The 23,784-nt window shown below is 34.0% G+C and overlaps 5 protein-coding genes and 1 non-coding gene across 7 annotated transcripts; 3 read left to right on the forward strand and 3 right to left on the reverse strand.

Moving 5' to 3' along the window:
• Positions 1-1,908: 1,908 nt before the first annotated feature.
• LOC103484169 (BON1-associated protein 2-like) lies at positions 1,909-2,681 on the forward strand. The gene has a single exon (XM_008441132.3). It carries the CDS (start codon positions 1,982-1,984, stop codon positions 2,501-2,503), a length of 522 nt encoding a protein of 173 aa, XP_008439354.1. The 5' UTR covers positions 1,909-1,981; the 3' UTR covers positions 2,504-2,681.
• Positions 2,682-5,021: 2,340 nt separating this feature from the next.
• Positions 5,022-5,552, forward strand: LOC103483299 (BON1-associated protein 2-like). Its single transcript, XM_008439864.2, has one exon. It carries the CDS (start codon positions 5,022-5,024, stop codon positions 5,550-5,552), a length of 531 nt encoding a protein of 176 aa, XP_008438086.1.
• Positions 5,553-6,707: 1,155 nt separating this feature from the next.
• Positions 6,708-6,796, forward strand: LOC127150121 (small nucleolar RNA snoR114). The gene has a single exon (XR_007822138.1). It is a non-coding gene; the product is annotated as a small nucleolar RNA snoR114 (small nucleolar RNA).
• Positions 6,797-6,902: 106 nt separating this feature from the next.
• On the reverse strand, positions 6,903-10,087 carry LOC103483300 (E3 ubiquitin-protein ligase At1g63170). Its single transcript, XM_008439865.3, has 6 exons — positions 10,013-10,087; positions 8,807-9,844; positions 8,575-8,697; positions 8,360-8,492; positions 7,633-7,797; positions 6,903-7,439 (listed from the first exon to the last, which is right to left on the reverse strand). The coding sequence occupies exons 2-6, from the start codon at positions 9,367-9,369 to the stop codon at positions 7,266-7,268; spliced, it is 1,158 nt and encodes a 385-aa protein (XP_008438087.1). The 5' UTR covers positions 9,370-9,844; positions 10,013-10,087; the 3' UTR covers positions 6,903-7,265.
• Positions 10,088-12,189: 2,102 nt separating this feature from the next.
• LOC103483301 (probable pectin methyltransferase QUA3) lies at positions 12,190-18,307 on the reverse strand. Its single transcript, XM_008439867.3, has 7 exons — positions 17,589-18,307; positions 16,034-16,237; positions 15,726-15,936; positions 15,086-15,347; positions 14,613-14,987; positions 13,837-13,932; positions 12,190-12,915 (listed from the first exon to the last, which is right to left on the reverse strand). The coding sequence occupies exons 1-7, from the start codon at positions 18,009-18,011 to the stop codon at positions 12,705-12,707; spliced, it is 1,782 nt and encodes a 593-aa protein (XP_008438089.1). The 5' UTR covers positions 18,012-18,307; the 3' UTR covers positions 12,190-12,704.
• A 728-nt stretch (positions 18,308-19,035) lies between these two features.
• Positions 19,036-23,465, reverse strand: LOC103483302 (COP9 signalosome complex subunit 1). 2 transcript variants are annotated; one of them, XR_536558.3, is made up of 7 exons: positions 22,897-23,460; positions 22,341-22,661; positions 21,911-22,027; positions 21,725-21,810; positions 21,213-21,447; positions 19,343-19,678; positions 19,036-19,245 (listed from the first exon to the last, which is right to left on the reverse strand). XR_536558.3 is itself a non-coding variant. In XM_008439868.3 (6 exons), exons 1-6 carry the CDS (start codon positions 23,308-23,310, stop codon positions 19,499-19,501), a joined length of 1,353 nt encoding a protein of 450 aa, XP_008438090.1. In that variant the 5' UTR covers positions 23,311-23,465; the 3' UTR covers positions 19,247-19,498. The 2 variants fall into 2 exon arrangements, 1 of the variants encoding a protein (XP_008438090.1); XM_008439868.3 differs by lacking the exon at positions 19,036-19,245 and having other exon boundaries at positions 19,247-19,678; positions 22,897-23,465.
• Positions 23,466-23,784: the final 319 nt, after the last annotated feature.

Genomic DNA, 23,784 nt, shown 5'->3' on the forward strand with positions numbered 1-23,784 from the left:
CATCCAAAATGACAATATCAGATAATCCCATCCCACTTTCGTTCTATTTTAACTTAAAATTTTCAAATTTAAGTTCGTCAATATTTCAGTTCTTATTGTCATCTTTTGTTAATTAGCTAATAATTAACAACTTACGTGGAAAAAGAAAAATACTTTTAATTGTTATTATTTGTTCGCTTCCTCACTCGTCAATGGTTTCTTCCATTTGTCAGTCTTGTGATTTTCATTCTATTTTCGTTTTTTTAAGTACTGCAGTTGAACATCCAATCTATGAAAAATACGAGGGTCGTATCAAACTAACTAAACCAAAATTAAACATCCGATCTATAAATACGAGAGTCATGTCAATACAACAAAGCCAAGTTAACTAACTTACAGTTGAATCCGTGGATCGACCATCATATTCGACTAGATAATACGTTTGGATTGTACGTGGAAAAAAATACATTTTGTTTTTTGCTTTTTTTAAGTACTGCAATTGAACATCCCATCTATAAAAAATACAAGGGTCGTGTCAAACTAACTAAACCAGGATTAAACATTCGATCCATAAATCCAAGTTAACTAACTTACTATTGAATCCATGGATCGACCATCATATTCGACTAAATAATACGTTGGTTGTCTTAGTGACAAATTCTTAGAAGTTGCTTAACAAAAAACAAAATAATTGAAGGAAGCCGCAATGAAACGTTTTAATTACATCACCCACCAACGTCACATTTCAATACGTCATATGATACCCATAATACTAAAATTTCATTTGACAAATATGTAAATGTATGTATCTATATATTTAATTTCCAATCCACCCAAATTCTAACTTTTTTGAAAAAACAAATTGCCATATTATAATTAAAACGATTTGTTAAGGGGTTAATTAGAGGACATAATAATTGGTTATAGTAATGTATTGGGTTATAATTAAATTGATAGTTCTTCGAGAGTTGTATATAGAACATATGGGAAAAGTGTAAAGTTTAATTTTATATTTATGTCTAATATAACTCTCTAATAACACGTAAAAGTGATTTCTAATTTAAGTTAGGCCCACGTAATATTAGTTAATATATATAGGAGCCTATGGTTACAATGTCACATCTAATTAAGGTTTATTACTACGATGGTATGAAGTGAGACACGTGACAGTTATACTTTAAGTTCAAATTTCATTGTCTATATTATTTTACTTCAATCACTATATTTTCAATGAATTTTAAACTTGTCCCGAAACAGGTTTTACAATAACGTCAATAGATTTAAAAAAGAGGAAAAAAAGACAAATGAGCTGTGTAAGTTTCATGACTATTGATGTGCATTCTGGAAATTTCTCCAGACATAAGATCGTCGGTACTGTCAATATTCCGTTATCGGATTTTTTAAGTGGTTTCTTGCCGGAAAGTTATCTGCATTTTTTGAGTGTTTAATGATTCATTTTATCTTTTAGTTTTTCAAACAATAAACTTGCTTTTTTTAAATTACAAAAGTTAAAAATGAAAATAATTAACTTTAGTAAAAATAAATTTTGAATTTTTTAAAAATCAAGAAATAATATAAGTTATCAAACATATACAAATATTTTATCAAAATTTTTATATAATTGATACTTGTTATATTGCAAAATATAATAATTTATTTACTATCATAATAGATACAGATAATAATATGTCTCGATCTATCGTAATCTATCCCATAATATTTTGTTACATTCGTAAATATTTTTTAAAATTATGTAATTTTTTTAAAATTAGTTTAGGAGTATCGTAATTAATATTTAATATTGACATTCTCCATATAACCAATTTCCGTATCTTCTTCCTTAAATTGGTTTATGAAAATCAACGGTAGATTACGCTTTCATATTCGCCATTGTTTCTCCCAAATTCCTCCCCTATAAATACTCCCCAAACCCTAATTTCATTACTCAACAAAACAGAAACAAAAATCCAATCGTATCGTTATTCGTTTTTCTCTTCTCCTCATGGCGCCAATTTCAAGAACTCTCGAAATCACAGTGATCTCAGCCGAAGATCTCCACCGTCATCGGAAACCGATAACGAAAAACTCATTCGCTTCCGTCAAAATCGACTCTCAGAATCTCGGCAGCACTCATATCGACGACAAAGGCGGTAGCTATCCTCTCTGGAACGACAGATTAGCGTTGAAATTGCCGTCGACTGTAAGTTTCATGACTATTGATGTGCATTCTGGAAATTTCTCCAGACATAAGATCGTCGGTACTGTCAATATTCCGGTATCGGATTTTTTAAGTGGTTTCTTGCCGGAAAGTTATCTGCATTTTTTGAGTTACCGATTGAGAGATGGTAAAGGTGAGAGAAATGGGATTGTTAATATTTCTGTGAGAGTTTTGGTGCATGATCATAATGTTGCTGCTTCCACCTCCTCTTCACAATCGCAAAATGTTAAGATTCCGGAGGAGAAAAGTAATATCGGCGGCGGCGTTGCGATCGGAATCCCTATTTGGAGTGGTCATCGTATTTGATTTGACGAACGCGCGTAGGTTTAGATTTAGCTAAGCTACCGTTGATTTTTTTTTTTCTTTTCGTTATATGTAAATTCCAATTAAATGAAAATAGTACAATTAATTTTAATTCTTTTACAAAATATTCCAAAAATTACAATATATAAAAATGTAATGGTAATTATGATAAATATATAGTTATTATGATTAGTATGAAGGGTCTTCTTAAAAATATATTAAATATTATATGAGAATTTAGAAAGTTTTTTTTTTTTTTTTTTTTTTTTTTATCAATGAATGATAATAATTTAAAAAAATATATTACTCTTTTATATAGAAAATACTTTTATTAATTGGAAACTTGGAAGCTCGAATGTTTATCATTGTTAGTGGTTCAAATCTTAAATAAAAGTATTAAAATGGTCCGTTTTTAAAAGTATGAATAATGTTCAAATTCAACTAATTAAAATTAAAAGTATGCATAAACCAAAATAAACATTATCAAATAACAAAGACTTGTTTTCTTTTAGTTTTTTAATAATTATATTCTTAGCCATTACGTGGTATATTTTTCCACTAAAATATTGTTTCATTTGATATTTTCGAATCACCAAACAAAGAGTAGAGTATTTTTCATGTGTATGACTAAAACTTCTATAAACTTTTTATTTTAAATATTTTTCTCAAAATTTTTAAAATTTATTTTTCGTGACTTCTACGACACCTTTTTTATTCTTAAAACTTAAAATTTCTCATCAATTTAATTTTCAGTTCAATACATTAAAAAGAAGACTACTTCAATCGAACGTTATAAGTCATTATGAAAATTAAATATTCGTGTGTTATTTTTGTAATTTTACTCATGTTATTTTAAAAAATTAACATTACATGCATCCATTAATTTAAATTTTTTGATAATCAATGAATGATATTATACATTTACGATAAAGTTATTTTCTCATATTCTATTCAACCGTGTGGTTTAAAATAGTTTTTCTGTTGATAGGTATAATTTAGTGTTTCTTTGTAATGATTTGAAAACTACTTTTTATTTGGAGAAAGTTAGATGAAATGAAAGAAAAGGTTGGATGAATGATTGGGATGGAACGTGGAAGTGAAGTTTGCTCCAAACCGAGTGGTGCTTCCAAAACGCATAAGAAATTTAATAGGAAATGAAACAAATTCCACTGATTTTTTAAGTGCAAAGGGAATTCCACGCCCTATGGGAATACTTTGGCCATTTGGAATTTCAACGTCACTTTTACCAAAAAAAAAACAATTAAATAAAAACACTAATCCCTCCCACAAAATCAACCATATTCTTCTTGTAAATGTTTAATTTTAATGGGTGATTTTCAAAACTTACGAAATCAACCAAAATATTTACAAAATTTCATATATAGTTGTACGAATATCTATTAATATAAATTTTGTTAATATTTTTCGAAGTTTTTTTCATTTACAATAATGTCCTTAACTTTAATATTTATAATTTTAATCAATTTTAAATATAGTTGTTTCCTAATTATTGCTGTTGTTTTTATGGGTGATCATCGATTTTCTTGACAGAGCTGTCACCGAATCGACCATATTCGTTTTAGTAAATGTTTAAATCGACCTCGACATCAATGAGTAAGTGTCTGTCAGTTGAGTCGGCTTAACACTTAGAAATTTTTTCAAATCCGACCATGACTAGACACCTCTCATTTATCGACTGACCTACTTCAATTTGGTTAGTTAATTCAGTTTTTCGATCTATCATGATCATCCTTAGTTGTTTTGCATATCATAAAATAAACATATTTTAAAACTTAACAAGCAGTAAAATATTTTATTATATAAAATCGACCATAAATCAGTCTTAGGGAGAAAAACCGAAAAATTTGAAACGAAGAAAATCGAACGATTCTAAAACAAAAATATACATATCAAAATAGTATTATAATTCGAAAACATTGAAAAAATATATATACATATAATCTAAGTCTTTAGATTTTAGGTATAACGAAGTTACGTTTTCGTTTCGAGATTTACCCTTTTAAACCTAAAATTTAAACATGTATTAGATTAGAATATAAAAATCTTAGGAAAATCTACATCAAGAATTTATAACTTTTAAAATGCTAAACATATTATATTATATGAAAAACGTATTTGTCTAGAAAAGTACTTTGCACACGGCGAATTTGAATTTGAAACACGCAATGAATTTTCCGTTTTTTTACCTCTAAAAATTTCTCCCGCCAACTACCATCAGATAACAAACAAAACAGTCCAATGAGACTTCGACTTAATGCCACGTCATTGGTCAGTCATTCGTTTAAACCCACAGCTGGGTTTGTTTAGTCTTCGTTGAACCAAACACGTGTTTTCTCGAAACACCCTCTCTTCTTCTTCCTTCTTTCTCTCAACTTTCCTTCTTCTTCTTCTTCGTTCAACAAAAAGAACTCTTAAAACCCCTAATTATCCATCTCCGATTCTCTTCAGATTCTTAATTCTTCATTGATTTTTCTTCAAATTTTCGCATTCCTTTTCATATATGGCTTCACGAACGTTAGAAATCACTGTCATATCGGGAGAGAATATCCAAATCCGTGGAAAGCCGATCAAGAGCGGTTTGTTCGTCACTGTTCGACCCGAGCTTCAAAGCGAAAATGGCTCTGTTAACACGAAAATCGATCGCGATGGTGATGGGTTCCCGAGGTGGAATGAGAAGCTGGTCGTCGATCTTCCAATGCACGCTGCGTTCGTCGTTGTGGAGGTTTGTCGGAGTGCTTCTTCGGGACGGAAGGTCAAGATCGTCGGGACGTCTAGGGTTCCGGTGGCGGACTTTGTCGCTGGATACTTGCCGGAAAGTCATTTGCAGTTTTTGAGTTATAGGTTGAGAGATGAGAGAGGAGAGAGGAATGGAATTATTAATTTGTCGGTGAGAGTGAAGTTGGCGCCAGGAATTGAGAGGATTGGAGTTCCGGTTCCGGTGGCGATGCCGGAAGGGAGATTCCACGGTGGCGGCGTCGGAGTCGTGACAGGTATTCCGATATGGAATGTTGCATATAGAGATCGATTTTAATTGAAAAAAACCTATTAAATCAAATTCTTTTTATACTATTCTTTTATATATAATGTATATAAATCATTCTTTTGGTTTTGTGTGGCCAAAATTCCATGAGATAATATTCAGAATGTTCATATTATTCTTTTGAATTCCAATTACCTATAATGGTTGTTCAATTTATTTGTTTGAAATTATACCAATTAAGTATGATAATATCTACTTTTGCTTATAAAACTCTCGTGATTTTACTTTTGATGAGATTAAATATAGTTGTATTCACTCATAATCACTTTCAATTTCCTTTCCTTTTTATTGTGGGACAAACATATTGCAATTTATTAAACGACGATAAAAAACTATAGATGTTCGATAAATGTTTACAATAGTAGAAAAATGTTATTGTATATATACTTATAATATGAAATGTTTTTTGCCAAATATATCATATAAGTGTTTGGGTGAGAAAATCGAACCTTTGTTCTCAAGCTTAGTAATCCAAACCACTACGCAATTTAGTTACTAAGCAAAATCTTTAGGAGACAAGGAGTGACTTATAATGGTTTGAGGATTATAATAGTCTGGTTATTGACTTATAATAGTTTGTAGATTATAATAATCTGCCTTTAGTTCTTTTTATGGTGGCTGCTACTAAGATTTTCATTTGACCCAATCTTATACTTTTACTTGTTAAATATTTGGAGTTTAGTGAAAGAGGGGGTATGAATAAGAGGAGAAAGGGGAGTGAGAACAAGTATACTAAGATTAGGAAATCTTTTTTAATCCTATGAGCAAACAGCTACTTAGGGTTTTCTTTTCTAAAAAACAAAATATATATACTTTCGTTATAACACTCACGAACAAATAACAAAGATAGACTGCATGTCATTTTTCACCATTTTCAAAATCTTAATTGAGGTAGTTTTTCATCCCAAGAGAATTAATCAAACACTATACATATATATATATATATATATATATTAATATTGAAGTAGGATTATCTAAAATAATTATTAATGTAGGAGGAAGAATCAAAATAATATTAGAATAAAGAAGATTGTTATAATAAAATTATAGGATGCATAGACAAGAAGCACCAGTGGTCTAGTGGTAGAATAGTACCCTGCCACGGTACAGACCCGGGTTCGATTCCCGGCTGGTGCAACCATTGATGATCTATGATGCTAATTAACGCAATCGGTGATGCAAGGGTTCATCACACCAGTCTGATGCTCAGATGACAAACGTGCGTTGCTGAGATCTTCTTTTTTTTTGTTTTGTTTTATTATTTTTTTATCGAACCAAACTAACCACGAACCAGGAAATGAAAGTCATACTATGGTAACTCCATGTCTAACCCATCAACTCTACCAATAAAAAAGCTAACCACATTGATATATATTATTCATTACAACAGACTCCAAAACACAGTTCTTTCGAACCAATTTACAAGACTCATAGCATAAACTCAATACTCGTTTTTTCTTTAACCTAATTAGGTAATAATACAATATTATAGATATGTATGTATGGTTATAATAAACCATACAAAAGCAGCAGCTTCCAACCAAACTCTCTGCCACCTACAAGAGACTTACAAACATGGTCCCATTCTCTCTCCTCTCCATGGCCGTCAAAGCCAAATACATTATGTTTTTTTTTCTTTTTTTTTGGGTTTTTTGTGTTGAGTTCTGTATTCTCTGTCTGTGTTTCATCGCTCGTACATTTCGTTCACACTTCTTCGCTACTGGAACTGTTCGGCTTCAAGATGTTGAATTTGCAGAGTGGGCAGGTGGCATTCATGTGGAGCCATTTGTCGATGCAGTTGCAGTGAAAATGGTGGTTACAGGGAAGTTCTCGTAGCTCCGCTCCGTTCTCGTAAGCAGAGAGGCAGATACAACACTCCTGATGATAAGATTTCGTGTTAGAAAAAAAAGGAGGAAGTTTGTTTGGTTTTGTGTATTGTTAACTCCGATGGTGTTTTTGGAGCCTTTCGAATGGCTTCTACAACATGGATTACAATAATGGAGCGAAGAAAAGTTTGGAGAACTTCGAATTCTTTTAACTTTTAGAAAGAAAACTCAAACCAGGAACTTACAGAATCTTCGGGGCGAAGAAAGCGCTCCGTAGGTGCCTCAGTATCACAGTTAGTCATTATTCCTCCGCTAGATTCTTGAATATCACCATTCACTTTCTCAACATCACCCGTTCTGTTAAATTTGTACTTTGGTAAGCGTTCGATCTCTTCCTTTGTAGCTCCTTCCTGATTTTTGTGGACAAGGGAAACAAAACAGGGTGAGTTGACAATAGCAAAATGATACAAAAGTACCATATACCATCACGAGCAGTAAAGTCAATTCTAAAATGTCAAGCAGATATATATGCAAGATTATCCTGTAGCATAAGCCGTAAATAACTTCAATAGAACCTATCCAACTGCTTTTTATGGATCAAATACTGACTCGATTCTAGAAGGGAATACCTTAAAATGTTAACCAACACACAACAGAAAGAAAACATTTACTTATCACAACAAGTGAAAGACCTCTAGACTAGATGGCAAGATATACAAACGCTAAATTTATGATTGAGACACGAGAAAATGAATCTGCAAGTGTTGAATATTTGAATAACTTGTTTGGTATCGACTAGCTTACTTGTGATGATTAACATGAACTCATGGCCTATTAAAGTGTTTTTATGCAAGCTAATGTTTCATCGATGAACGACAATACACAAAAAGATTACGTCAATTTAAAACAAGCCAAGTTAAAGAAACAAGGAATTGAAACCAGATGATTGAAACCAAAGCTCATTGAAACTACCTGATCGGTAACTGCATACAAGACGGCAATGATGCAAGGCAGACAGCAGCAAATAGCAACACCAACAAGACATGCAATTGCAACGCAAATTAGAACAAACACGACGTCAAATGCAAGGAACGTAATAGAGAGCCTGCAATGTATAACAGCACGGATCAATAAGAAATCGAACAAATGGAGTGTTAAAAGACCATTGATTGGTAAAACTAACAAACCAGTATAGCTGAGGTGAACCCTCTATCAATTCTTGGCCTCCCGCAGTTACCCAATAAAAGCCCAACAGCCACCAGATGAAAGAGAACATTGTATTTGCAGACTCAATATGCTTCACAAGATTGCTATATAAAATGTAAGAGAAAAAGTGAAACCTAGATTAGTAATCAAGCACCCTTTGTTAAATCTAGATAAGCTCAGCAGAACGAAATGGCAAATGAACATTGCGTTTACCTAGATTCATCTTCATTCCCGGTCTGCTCGGTCGCATAATCATCTCCATCACTTCCAGAAACCGAATTTGAATCCTCGCCGCTCGTCCAGCCACTGTTACGGTCCAATCCAGCGGGTTCCCTCGTAGAGCGCCGACGCTTATACTCAACAGCAACACAGGACATGTGAATTATACACTGTAAAGCATATCCGATGATCCAAAACCTAAGAGGCACTGAAGGGTTTTCTCTCGTGCTAAGCCCTAGGACAGTGAAACTAATGATGACGAAGGCCAAATTCCATAGAAGGTCCAAGAGAATAATGGGCTTGGAATACGCCCAATCGCTCTGCCGCTCCTCGAGCTGCTCGGCGGCGGTCTCACGGACACGAACAGAGGGCTCTCGGAGCATCATCTGGCGGCCACTTGCACGGCGGAGAAGACGAACAGCGCCACGAAGAGGCTGAGGCGAACGACGAATAAACCCTCGTGAACGGAAAAGGCCATTGGTGACGGAGTGGCCAAGCAGAGGCGAATTATCCACCGCCCTGAAGGGAGTAGAAGGGTGTGGGATTGAATCACGCATTCTGGCGATTCGATTACTGTGGATCTCTAGTCTGGGAAGTTTGAAGGGGAACTCGGAAAAACCTTAAGAACTCTCAATCCGAAAATTAGGTTACGCAATCAGAAAACTCCAAACGGATTGATTCATTGAGGAAAAGAACAAAAGGGGTTATGCGAAACGAATCAAATTGAAGTTATCGTGAAGAATCAAGCTGAAATTCGGGGTATGACAGATCAGAAAGAAGGGAGGGAAGAAGAATCAGGTGGAATCCCTAGAAGGAAGAGGAATCAGTGGGGATTGGGAAATTGGAACGAAATTGATTGGAGGGAATTGAAGAAGTTAGAGAGAGAGGTTTATGATGAATGAAACGGAAAGGAAATCCGCATAGAAAAGAAGGAAACTTTGCTCGAAATTCACGAGAATTTGGACATCTTTCTGTGGTTCGTTGTATTGTATGAAGATGATGTATGAATGAATTGTCAGTTTTGAGTCAACGCTGGTGAAACAACAACAATGAACAAACAAATAATCCTACAAATTATTAATCATAATAATCATAATCAAAATCAAAAGTTCAATTATTTCTTAAATATGTAAAATATTAAAATCAAAATAAAATTTGAAATTTAGTAAAAAAAAAAATTAACAAAAAGAAAAAATATACCATTTTCTAATATTTATTGATTCTTTTTTCTTTTTCTAAAGGTAAGGGGACAGAATAAAATAATAATCGCAATCCTAAAATCTGTTGATTTTTTCGTTTATTTAGTTGTGTTTTGTATTTATGTATTGTTGTTCATACGTTACAAATGATCTTGTGATGAATTTATTAAAAACCTTAAATGCATTGAAGTTGTACGTATGCAGCAAAAAGTTCATGTACAATTTCGACAACTACAAAGACAAAAAGATTTCTTTTCTCTTGTAATGGATAAAAAGTTACTCGCACGTTTTTTTTCTAAAGAAAATTCAATAAATCCTTTTGGTGATATCTACAATCTTACCTTCTAAAAAGAAGAATTGTTATCAAATTTCTAAAATACAAGTTATATATATATATAACAAAACTAGTTTTTGTTTTTTGTTTTATTAAACAAAAAATCAAAATAAAACAAAACTAGATTTAAAATTTGGTCCTAAGACTCATTTCATAAGTAAAGTGGATCTTCACAATGATACAATATTGTCCATTTCTAGTATACACAAAATGATGATTACGCTTTGGTTTTCTCTTAAAAAAATCTTAGATAGAGATAATTGTTCACACTTATATATCCATTATCATTCCATTTTCTTAACCAATATGAGATTTTATTTGCTCTCCTGATATATTGAATGTGCAAGTTTGAGTTTTCCTCCTTTCCTAAACTCATTTGGATCCCGATGTGTAGTTTTAGCCCACGTTCCGTCTCCTTTTTTAGTTGAGTTGTCTTCGCACTTCACCCATCGGCGGATTTAGCATAGGCCCGAGCCTCCCTCAACTTTATTGTCTTTGTATAATATATATAAAGAAAACTTTTTTTTTTAATATTTATAATTAACAAACAAATATGTGCAATCCTCCGTATCGTAATGTCGTAATAATGCTTAGATGTATACTGAACATAGTCCATCTTTATGCATGATACCAAATTGTCTAATCACAACTTGTCATTTGGTAAATTTTGCTTTTTTTTTTTTTTTTTTTTTTTTTTTTTTTATGTAAGTACATAAGTTGTTTTTATATTGAAATTGGAAACTAAAGCTTCTATATCATTATCATTTTTTTACTATTAGAAGGATAATATAATGTCTTGATTTCAAAGATATAAATATACAACGTCTAAATAAGAAATGAAAGAGCTAGGTTTAATCCAGACTTATTTTTTATTTGCTCACCATTATGACCAAAAATATCATTATTAACTTGAAACCTCTTGTCCTCAAACATATACAAATAACAGTTAAGCTAAGTTGAGGTTGACAAATAAATATTATTTCTCAAGTCATTATTTTTTAGTCGGTAATTCTATGAAGTTTTGGTTCTTTAGTAAAATAATGGAAAAGAAAGTGAATCAACACAACCCTGCAAATTTCATTATCTTAATTTATATGCACAACATTCTTTTTGTTAATTTGTTCATCCATTTCTCATTAATAATGTAACTTAAAAGTTTGTTTGCTCACCATCATGTTTTTGTTAAAACTACTTTTATAAGTTTTCCCAATTCCTTCTATAAAAAGAATAGGTAACGAAAAATGTTTTCTTTTTTTAACTCTCGTACCTACAAACAATTCGATTTTTTAAAAATTTGAGAAAAAAATTCTTAATTCTAAAAAAGAAAAAAAAAAAAAGGTTAAGAAAGGACTTTCATTTGCACCCAATATGATCTTGAAATTTCAAACTTGTATTTAAATAACTTAATCAAACATTCAATAGACTAATTAATTTTAAAACTGGTTTGATATCAAATAGTTGAAGAGCTTGCTACACGCTTCTAAAGTTTGTTACCTATTAAACACTGAATTTAAGAATTAATTACCATTTAGCTATATATGTGTTTTAAAGTTTTTAATACCTTATGTTAGTAAGGGACAGATTAATTAAAGGCGGCGGCTAGGGAATGTATCCTCCTCACATTATCAATTTTTGTTTTTGTATTTCAATATTAATTTTGAAGTATCAAATTATAATATATATATTTAATAATGATTTGGGTTTAAATTATATAATTTCCCTATATTCCTCAATGTCTGTAGAGCTTAAAACACAAATCTCTGCAGTATTTCTACCAAACAAAATTGTATTACACAACATTAAATGTATAAAAAAAAAAATGTACAAAGAGTAAAGACCAATAATGAGAAAAATATAAATAGAGATAGGATTTTATAGGGGGCATTTTGGTAATTATACATTTACATGATCAAATTTATAAAGAACACTTCCACATGTGAATTCTTTATTTGGATTACCTCCATTTTCCACCATGAACTTTATGTTACCAAAAGCCCTATAAATAAAGTTAACTGCAAAGAGAGGAGGGATAAAAAGAAAATATAGCAAATACAAGAAGTTGACAATGGTGATGATAAGAAAAGAAAAAAAAAAAAAAAAAAAAAAAAAAACACAAACTTATAATAAAGCTGCTAACCTTTTGAAATTTTAAGAAACTAGAACAAAGAATATTTTGCCACCTATTTTGCAACTTCTCAGATGAAACCTGCATCCATACTTGTTTCCATTTTTCTTTTTTGTGCTTTCTTGACCTTCTAATTTTTCACTACTATGTTGACTTCAAAAAATTATGGATCAAAAAAGGAATACCTGACTTCATTTGGATATATAATTTCAGCCTCTATCATCATTTGAATGTTCAAGGTAGTTTCCAAAAGTTTTTGGTTGCAACAAGAATTTTTTCTCTTCCTTGTGATCCAGGTTCTTTTTCATGTATTGTGGCGGTCCATCTTACTCCTCGAGCTATGCGGCTTACCCTTTCGATGACTTCAGGATTGTCCCTAACCACTACTGTTCCTTCAGGACGCAAGAAGCGGTCCATTTCGACCATTAGATCAACAAGGTTACACCTGCAGGGAGCCAAAATTATATTCATTTTCTTAGGGTAAGGTGCCCATGAATATCCAAGTAATGGAAAATAATTATTATCTTCCTTTTAAGTTTACTTTTAGTTTGCCCTTCACAATTTTATGTAGCTCTTTTCATTGTACAAGATATACAAAAAAAAAAAAAAAAAAGATATTAAGTAAAAGCTCACAATTTCATCTGGATGTCATACAAATGAAAATATTATAATAGATAAGCTTTTAGGGGGAGGGGGCAATAATTCAAATCAAATTACTCTTCTTGTCTTCTTGTGTAGATTATAACATTTTTCAAACCTTTCAAATCCAATTTATTAGCTCTTCATTTTAAAGTTAAAACATTTTTCTTAGGTATAATCCGGGTGGGGGTGGCCAAGGATTTCTTGGTTCTCTGTTCATTTAGATGTCGGTTGATGTTGAGCTAAGTTTTTGTTGGCCCAATTTTAAAGTTAACTTAAAAGGCTTGTTTGGTAATCATTATGTTTTGTTGTCTGATCACTTTTTAAAAACTTTTTTTTTGTAGGTGTAAATGGTAAATTGGCTATAAATCCAAATGTTCACGTAAAAGAATTGAAAACTGTGAGTAGGAAATTGTGAGAAAACATGCCTACTTTTCAAAAACTAAATAGGGCATTAATTACCACATTTTTCTTAGTCACTAAACTCTTTCCCTTTAAAACTCCAAATATATCAATACTATTCATCAGACTACCCTTGGATCCTAGGATTAATTTAATGCTAAATAATATTCTTGGGTTCGTGCCAACGCCAACCATTTTCAAAGCTTTAAAATGATGAATGAACTTTTAGGTAAAAAAGAAAGGAATAAATGAGGTCGCAGAATGTGAAATAACTGAGAAGATCCAAACAAAGTATATACTGATGGCTGAAAATAAAAATACGTACCTATTCTTATCTGAACCTGGATAATTAACGAGGGATTCAATTCCAGATACGTGGATAAAATCATAAGAACGCGGATATGTTGAGAAAGGCTCGCACCTGAAACCATCCAATATTAGACCATTTATATATAAAAAAAATTGCATTTAAAATCTCCTAGTTCTGAGGGAACCCGCATAACATACTGGCTCTCAAAAAAGAAAAAAAAAAAAAAAAACTTTTGAAGTGGCTGTCCAAAAATTTATATATATATATATATATATATATATATAATATTAAAAGACAATGATTTAAGCATTTAAGAGAGAGGTTCAGTTAATCCCGAAGAAGATAACTAGTCTGTTTCACAATCATTCTCCAGGTAGTTTGCTCATTAGTTTGACTTTAAAAAAATTTATGTTTCAGAACTTCCAAATATCGATGCCATAATGTCTAGGGAATTAGAACATCAAAAAATGTGCCTGAGCAAGCCCTCATCAAAATCACAAGAAGAACAGAAACGAGAAAGAACAAGACAATTTTTGCTAAATCGTTTATTTTCCATTCTGTTGACAATAAATTTTACCGCCTTGGACTTAGACTGATAGTAAAACGTTAACATTCCAAATTTTTGTCCTTGCAAGTCGCAAAGGTACAATCAACAGTATGACTTGACTAGCTCCACTAGAAAACTGGTCGGTAAAATTCAAAAGTATTTTGTTTGATGCTTGAAATTAGGAACGATAGAAGACAGAAGTAGGACCACGTTAAAGAACTAAAGCAATTAATGTGAAACTCACCAGTCATGGTAGACTCCAATTAAGCCTCTGTCATATATTGCAGCCAAAGTGGATGGCTTGTGAGAAGGAACAACATTCATCACCCAAACTGGATCAGATTTTATTGCCGCAGCAAAGCCTCCAAAAAATGCATTCATATCCATCACATTGCGTACGGCTGGGGTCCCCAGCTTCAGTTTTAAAGATTTTTTGTAATAAGCGACCCTCCTTTCCCACCGCCGAGAGTCGGCATTGAACACATCAAGACCATTTTTCACAACTCCAGCTCTTGGAGGAGCTTTTGCTAGCCTATCCGGCCACTTCGGAATTGTGCCAACAGCGAACTCGTCCTTGGCAGAAGACATCCTACTTATGCATCTATTTAATTTCACATACCTACAAAAATATAAAACTCATATTAAATAACTTATTAATGGATTAGTATGAATTTTCCAATAAGTCAAGTTCAAAACAGGCTTTCCAAGAGTAATTACCATGCACGATTTGGATCATCAGATTCACTGCACAATTCAAGACCAAATTCATTTTGATTAGGAAGACATGAATCTCCGACAGGCTTTTTCCAGATGACAGTATTTCCATCCACAGCAATTAACTCGTAACATAAAGCTCTTGCAACACTTTGAAGATCTGCCCATTCTTTGTCTTGTTTGGGCCATTGTACAGGGGGTCCAGATATAACCAAAAACCCCCCTGGGCGAAGTAAGCGATCAACTTCAATGAAATATGTTGCATCTGCAAAACCATATAATTTTATGATTAGAAAAAAAAACTATGCCTTGTAACGTCATTGTGTGCAATTCACTTCAAGTTTAAAAGCCAAACTACATATAACTGAAATATATGGTAATTATAAGTCAAGTCTCCAACTCCTCAGTATTATCTAAATCACTTGTGAATAAAAGCAAAAGAATCTTAATACTCTTCATTGGCCATGAATCAGGCTGTTATATCATATAATATTGGTTTATTTTTCCAAGGAAAGAAAAACACCCAGAACCTTAACGTTGATTCAGTTATAATTATATAAAAAAAATTAACATCCCTATGAGCTCACAAAAACACAATCCAGTTACATTTAATTCAAGCAGAATAAGGTCATTAAAAACTCACTGTATGCAGTAAATGGAATCAAACAACGTGAACAATGCACCAAATCAAACGAGAATGCTGGAAAAGGGAGTTTCCGTGTTCCAAGCATGGCAACAAATGCTGGAACCCCCCTTTCCAAAGCAAATTGTATCTGTGCTTTGTGCGAATCTCTTGGAGCAAATGACACAGTCAGAATGTCTTCGGCAAGCATATACCCTCCAAAACTGGCTACCTGCAAAGAGCATCAAATTTGTGATTTTTTTATTAAAACTAAAACAGGAAACAAAATTTCAACATGGGTGCAGTAAGGAGAAAAGAATTGCTCTTACCCCACAGCCCATATCAAGCGCAGTTCTCAGAATGCCACCCTTTGTAGGAATGTATTGTCCAAGTTTCTCGATATATTGCACTGCACCATCCGGAAACATGGTACCACCACCTGGAAAAATGAAATGTGGGCCTTCCTGTTTCATCCATCCTTGATGTCCTTTCCTGTCAGCAATCTTGTTGTGAGGCATGTTGCTGTGCCATATCTGCATAGTGCATGTAAATAGACAGTACTTAAAGAATGATCATAAGCACTTGATGAGAACTCGATACTATACTCGGTACCATTTTATGTTTGAGAGGAATAAAAAACCAGTCAAGATAATATCAAATACATAAATTTGTTCTTTAACGTTTGATACTAACCAAGGTGCCACTTAGAAACATATGATTTTTTTTTGCCTTGGTGTGGAGGTGGTGGGAAGTTATTTGTGCATGTTTTACCGTCAAACAGAGGGAAATAAGCTAAGTGTAAGGAACAATATTCTTTAAGCGCTGTTCACATATTTCAGCTTCAGCAGGGCCCATCAGAAAATTTAACTTAAGTTTTCTTTTTCACTGAAAGCATCAATATTATTTTCTTCTTAATGACAAATTGACAAGTAAGATAAAAATTGCCTAGAACCAGACATAATCTATTTCTTTTAATATTAGTCATTACTTCATTTCTTAATTTCCTTTTCTTTCCTGAAACTGTATACTTACAGATATTAATCCAATTCAAGAACATCGTAATCAAGATCTAAATTTGTGGGGAAAAGAACAAAAAACAGTAGCCGAGACTCTCTTTAGTCTCGATCCATAGCTTGATCAAATCACAAATACAACCTAGTATATGCTTTGATATGTTGAGGACTTTATTAAAGCCAACCTTGATCTCCTCCCACACATCAAATCAGAGACCAAATCTTGGAACCAAAAAAACACACTCCAAGTACTAGAAAAACATTGATAACTTGCCACAAAATGCAAAAGACAGATGGCTCTCAATATTTTTCCTAATTCAGCTCCCTTCCCCTCTCGGCTCAAACCCAAATATATATACATATATTTAAAATAGTTGAAAACTCATGGTGGAACACGAGTTCTAAATCACAGTTAATAATCTATCGCTGACTTCTTAGTCCAGGAATTATCAGATGAATATCAATCTTCTTCCTTCCTCACACACAGTCCCCCTAGCCATCTTCTGCGCATAAAAGTGATCTGCAGTTCCAAGTAAGCTATGTGTGGTTATCCAAGCAATCAGGTAGCGAACTACCCATGACTTACCATGACATTCAAATGTACTAATTCACGAATTTTCATCCTGGATTCCTCCACTATCAAGCACTCCACAGTTCATATTCAAACTGTTGCTAATACATCGATTGCCTACTTAAGTCGTTCACACTCAATGGGAGCATATATTGCACACAATAAGCTAATTATAGCTTGGAAATTGCAAGTTATTCTAATCTTAGAAACGGAAGTTCCAACTCTTTGTTAAGGAGGAATCATAAAACTAAAGATCTGACAAATTTTCAAACAAAGCAAGAATTAGAGAAACCGCCATACCTTGTGCAAGCTCTCCGGCCATTGGACAGGTATCTTATACCCATCGGGCGGTGGAATTAAGCAGAGCGGCGTCTCATAAGGTAGCGGACAATGTCGCTCCCTATAGTAATTCATCTCCCTACTCAATTGGCTATTTCGCCTCGGATCCTCACAAGGCATGTGATCCACAGCATCGGCAGGGCAAGCTTCAATAGCCTGCTTCTGCCCTGCCTCAACCAACTCCATAATCCGCTGACGCTGCCGTGGATCAGCATTAGAAAGCAACAAAGTCTGTCGACCAGAAGCAGCAAGCGAGTCACCAAGACGAGTAAAAACGAGAAGAAAGAACAACAACACCAAACCAAAAAACACCGCGGAAACAATATCAAGGAGACGCCATTGCCGCCCGTTTCTCTTGGAAGCCGGCAAGTTAACGTGACCCATGGTGTAGGCAATCTGGATCTGATATCAATGAAACATGTGAGGAAGAAAAGTGGAGGTATGATCGGTTTGTAGCCAAATCTAACTCCAATGAAAACTGAAAATGGAGAGATTCGGCTCAAATTGAAGCGGAAGCACAGGAGAAGTAAGTTGAAATGGAATCGGAGAAGAGATTGAAAGTAATTGGAGAAGAAGATTAAGGATGAGCTTGGAGTGGGAAACCACAGTCGAGTCGAATCTCACTCCCTTGGAAGAACTTCGATGGTTTAGAGACAATGGTCTTACTCTCAATATTTAATGGGCGGTGTGATCTTCCTAACATTATAATATTATTATGTGGATAAATTTTGAGAAAGAAAAATAATTAATGTTGCAAAACCATTTCATAAATGATATAATTTAGATTTTTAGTCAAACATTAAACATAATTTATAATTACATAGTTTCTTATTTTTATTATTGTGGAAAGAAAGAAATTGTGTGGAAATTCAACCTCCACAATATTACTACTTTTGCTACTTATAGTTTCAAGTTGTCACAAATAAATTTAACTCCTGCTACTTAATGTTTTGCTTTCATATGGTGAGTCACCTTAGCCAATTCTCGTAAAATTTTGCATCTGGCCCCTCGAGATCTAAGCAAATTGAAGTTAAAACGCCTTCTTATTGTAGGTGTTATTAAGTGTTTGGTAATACAACTTCCAACGAATGGAGGAACGAATATTTTTTAAGTCTTACTTTTAAAAAGCACATATTGCAAGTGATATTTTACGTAAAAATAGATCATGTGTTCAAACCTTAAACATAAAGTCTTAGAATTAAAATTATCAAATTTTCCTTTGGAAACCATAAGTAAAAACCACATATACAACTTCTAACAAGTTAGAAGTTCATCTTTTATTGCGAGCTACGATCTCTAAAATAACAAATAAAAGTTTCATTCCTAGAATAATATAAGTAGAAAGGTTTGAACCATATATCAATCAAGAACATAGTTTCAAACAATAATAAAACAGTACGTTATAATATGGATCTTTCAAATCTTTATTAAATTTTATATAAATCACTTAAATCTGTCAACTAAGTTATTAACTTATACAGATCTATAAAGAAAAAAAAAATCTCTAGAGAAATTGATTGTCTTGAGGATTCTAAAAGAGAGAAAACAATGAAGAAATTCTCATTACTTTGCAAATTCAACTCACAGCCAAAGTCAGAAACAAGTGTGTCCTTGGAATCTGTAAGGAAAAACTGGAAGAATCAATAACTCCAACTCAGAAAAATTAAGTATTTACAAAACAAGCAGTTATGTGTAATTGTTGCACGAATTTCTACCTTTTCTTGCTTTTAACAATCCACCTCACATCCAACTTCCAATTTCAATTTAAGTCTCTTTGACTCTCTCTATGCAAACCTACTCATGGCCAAAACAATGAAAGCCAATCAAGGAGAGAAACAAGGGCTGTGTGCAGCCCAATATTAAAAAAAATATCAAATTTTTCTTGATCCCCCTCGTTGGTTATAGTCATGCTTGATAAGATTTGCTCTCAGTAGCATCGATCGGACTTCGCGGTCGAACTCGCTTCCGGACTGTAAGACCCTTTGGAAGGTTGCATTCCTCTGGTCCGCATGCCGTGCGTAAAGAATTTTATTGTGTGAGTCAATTCTTGCCTGCATTCCATTGGAAATAGTTAAATGATACACAATTATGGGTTTGAATATTTGTTCAGTCCCTCACAAAAATTCATTGGATACGAAGTGTATTACACAAAGAACATCATCAAGTCGATAAAAGCTGGTTAGGAAAGGTACAAATGGAAAGGTAGGGAGGTAGTGGTAGATTAATTGCGTCGAGGAGTTGGGCAAGCCAATATCTTCTGAAGCGCCAAAAGGCAAAGAGAAGAGGAGGGAAAGTCCAGACTTAAGAACAGCTTCCAACAGTTGAGAAACCATAAATGAGGCCCATTTGGTTGGTTGATTGGTTGTTTTTTAGGAAAGCTGAGCATATAAACCCTGCTTTCACTTATTGGTTTCTTTAAGTTGTTATCTAGTCTTTGAGAACGTTTTCACAATACAAGTTATGAAAACTAGAAAAAAAAAAACAAAAAAAGAACAATTAAATTCATTTGATAACCGTTCTGTTTTTAAAAATTAGGCCTAGTTACTTACAATTTCTATTGCGTGATTTTCACCATTCTTATAATCTAATTCCTAACCTAAATAAAAGAAACAATAATGAGTTTTTGAAAACTACTGTCTTTTAGTTTTTAAATTTTGGCTTAGATTTTAAAAACATTTTCTAAAATGTAGCTAACAAAATAAATAAATACATTGTTGAGATTAGTATTTATAAGTTAAAATTTCAATAACAAAATAGTTGTCTAACAAGGAGCTAAATAATGTTTTTTAAAACCTTGTACTTAGCTAGTGAGTCAGAATCAACTGCCTCGGATTTCTAGCTCAGTTTAGATATCCATAATTTCCAACGTTTTGCGGGCTGGACTTGGGTAAACCGATGATTTGGGCAACGATTGGTGACAACTTCGGTCAATTTTCTACCTTTGGTCTTAATATTAATAATTTCCGCGCTTTTAGGAAATTGAACTCCCCAAAATCAAATAGTTCAAATCCTTTGAATTATGAAGCCATAAAGCATTTAAGTGACCCTACTGTCATTTATAATATGTCAAAATCATTTAAGTAGTTGATCGAATTCATCCTACCAGATTTTGTGGCTAATAGGTTCGATGGTGCACTTTACAATAAAAAAGTTTGCTCCCGGGTCCTGCTCTAAGGACCATGGAGACATCAAGAGTTCTCACCCAAAGATTCAAACGAGACATCTACGTAGGTGGTAGCAGTACACAGAATATGTCCCTAAGCCAACCTTGGCGGTCAGGTTCAAGGGTGAAGCTGATTTGATCCTACTTAATCAATAATCAGTTGCATGGTTTGTGGGGGAGGCTCTAACTGGCTAAGATTCAGGTAACCAGATATATCAGATGCAACTATGCAACTGTGAAAGTAGCTGAAAGGAATGCACATTTCATTATCACGTGAACACATAAACCTAGTAATTACAAGTACACAACAAGCAGTGGAATGGCTCCAATGCCTCGTAATAAATTCTCTTGCAGATGCATTTCAAACAACAACAATAAATAAAAATCAAAACAGAAACAAAAAAAGATGGTGGGAAAGAAACCTGGATTTGGTTATTAGTGATTAGTGTCTCAAGCTCTTTCTCAAGACCAGCCACACTTGTTTTAAAAGCATTGGCCATCATGTGGAGGTCAACAGACACAAATGGGAGTGTGTATTGGATGAGAGCCTTGTGACGTATTTGATCATAGAGTGTCTCAACATGGTCATGTAAATGAATGTCAAGCAATAAGTTAGGCTTAAGATTCCCAAGGTAGTCTAGGCATGATGCATAATGGCTGCAAAGAAAAACGAGCATTTCATCATGAGAGGAAAAACAGACAAATAGATATCTTTCCATACAAACTACTGGGGGTAATATAGGACCATTAGAGCATACAAGGTAACCCATATAAGCAATTGCCAAAACATCTGAGGTATGTCTAGTCCAATTTATGATTTATGTTCATGAAATAATGGTTTCAGGCGATGCTATGTAACTAAGGCTAGAGATAGAAATGTCTTTGCAACGATTAGTGACAACTACTTATTACAATGTATAGAAACTCCACAAACCTTGAGTAGAAATCATTGATCAGCTCTCGGACTACAGGAACCAACTCTAAGAAATTTCGAAAGTTGACATTGTCTATAACTTTGGACTGCCAGATTAAAACAATTAGTCAGAAAAATAAGCAAGTCACTTGCCTTTCATTCCATACGGAACATGATTAGCAGGAAAAAGAAACAAAGAATATGTGCCTTTAGCTCTGAGCGGTCAAAAGTTGCAAGTGCACAAAGACCGCCATATGTTGCAACATCCTGAGGTGCAATCACTTCATTATAGTGGCTTCCTAGTTCAGGACCTGTCTCCAAAAACTGCAAATATAGCAAGGAATCACATAATTGGAATGTAACAGAAACCCCTCCAACACCACAATCAACAGACGTTTAGCAGAACTATGTGCAAAATATAGATTAGATATTGGGATACAATAAAGAAAGCCTATGATGATCGTGTAGTTTTTTACTCCAGATCAATACACAAACACAACTCATAAAATGATATAAGATTAAAGCATGATCATATGCACTCTCCGTATGGGAACTTCGAAGAAAGCTAGTTTTAAGACAGTCCATATAATTCAAACAAACAGAACTACTGGATCATTATGTGCATACGAAAACAAACCTTGCGAGCAGCAAGTTTGTACTTCTTTGCTTCCAAGTGAGCCAATCCAGCAGCACAACGAAGCTTTGCACTAGTAATTGCATCAAGGGCCTCCGGGGTCTGTTCTGCTTTGCTGACATAACTCGTGACATGAGTAAACTGGCCCATCTCTATGCTGACAAGAATTGCGCTCATGCACATATGAATGATATGCTTTGATGTAGTACAATAATCACGCGTACGAACATAACTTTTAAAAGCATCACCAAGTGCACCGTGAGCATAATAAAAATCCCCAAAATCATTATATCCCATCCTTATACTTTCTTTTATCAAATTAGTCTGCAAAAAGTAACAACAAAAAAAAAAATTAAAACGGAAACCAAAAAATTCCTAAAGAAGTTGCTAACTATACAAAATCCAGATTTTCAAGCGAATTGTTTCCCCTCTTTAGTAGATAACTTCAATTCGCGCATTTGCTATGAAACTTCAGTTATAAACCCCTGTCGTTGACAAGAGAACAACAGCACAATTACACTAACAGAAAGTGGGAAAGTTGAAATCAAACGTAATGTACCCTATACGCATTGAGCTCATTCTCAAGCTTATCCTTCCTCTGTTCAGCCCTCCGCTCGACCATCTCACACCAAGCGGCATCCATCCCATAGTTAGGCCCCAACCTACCATCAATCTTCGGCACAACTTCCCTGAACAACAAAGCGTTCTCGCCCTTCTTAATCTCGTCGTAAGCCATGCGAAGCGCCTCGAGCTGCATCGTCTGGTTAGTCTCGGCGCCGCAGTGGTCAGCGATGAAGATAAGGCGAGTGATCTTGGTACGACCCGAATAGAGACTAGCATAAGCTTCAATGTCGAGCTGTTCGCCAGTAATAATGGGTCTATTGCGGTTGTGGTCGTCGGAGGTAGTGCCGTTGGCGTGGATCTCGTCTTCGACCATCGTTGCGCTGCCAGAGGGCTCGTCCTCGCCTTGCATAGCGATGGGAAGATCGAAATCGAGGGAATTGAGAGGAAGAAATGGGAATTGGGGATGGAGAATTAGGGTTTACTGGGAGGGAAGAAAGTGACCGTACTTGTGTGTGTGTGTGTGTGTTTCAGGAATGTGTGTGAGTTTCTCTCTCGCTTAAAATTTTTACACTCCTCTCTCCTCGCACCACTCGGACTCCGAAGAGACGGGGAGATCCGATGCCACGTGCGATCCCTATCATTCTCACGTGTTCCCTTACGGCGTCGTTTCCTTCTTCATTATGCCGCTTTACACTTTTTCATTGGAAACAATAATAACATATTCATTTATAAAACTATCCATATATTATATTGTTTTAGTATTTATTATTTTCATCAATTTCATTGATAAATTATTTCAAACAATATTTATAAATATAATAAAATTTTAAAACGTGTCGATAATCGATAACGATAAATTTTTATATGTGACATTGATCCGTAT

Source organism: Cucumis melo, chromosome 6, assembly GCF_025177605.1.
Source record: "Cucumis melo cultivar AY chromosome 6, USDA_Cmelo_AY_1.0, whole genome shotgun sequence".
NCBI classification, from domain to species: domain Eukaryota; kingdom Viridiplantae; phylum Streptophyta; class Magnoliopsida; order Cucurbitales; family Cucurbitaceae; genus Cucumis; species Cucumis melo.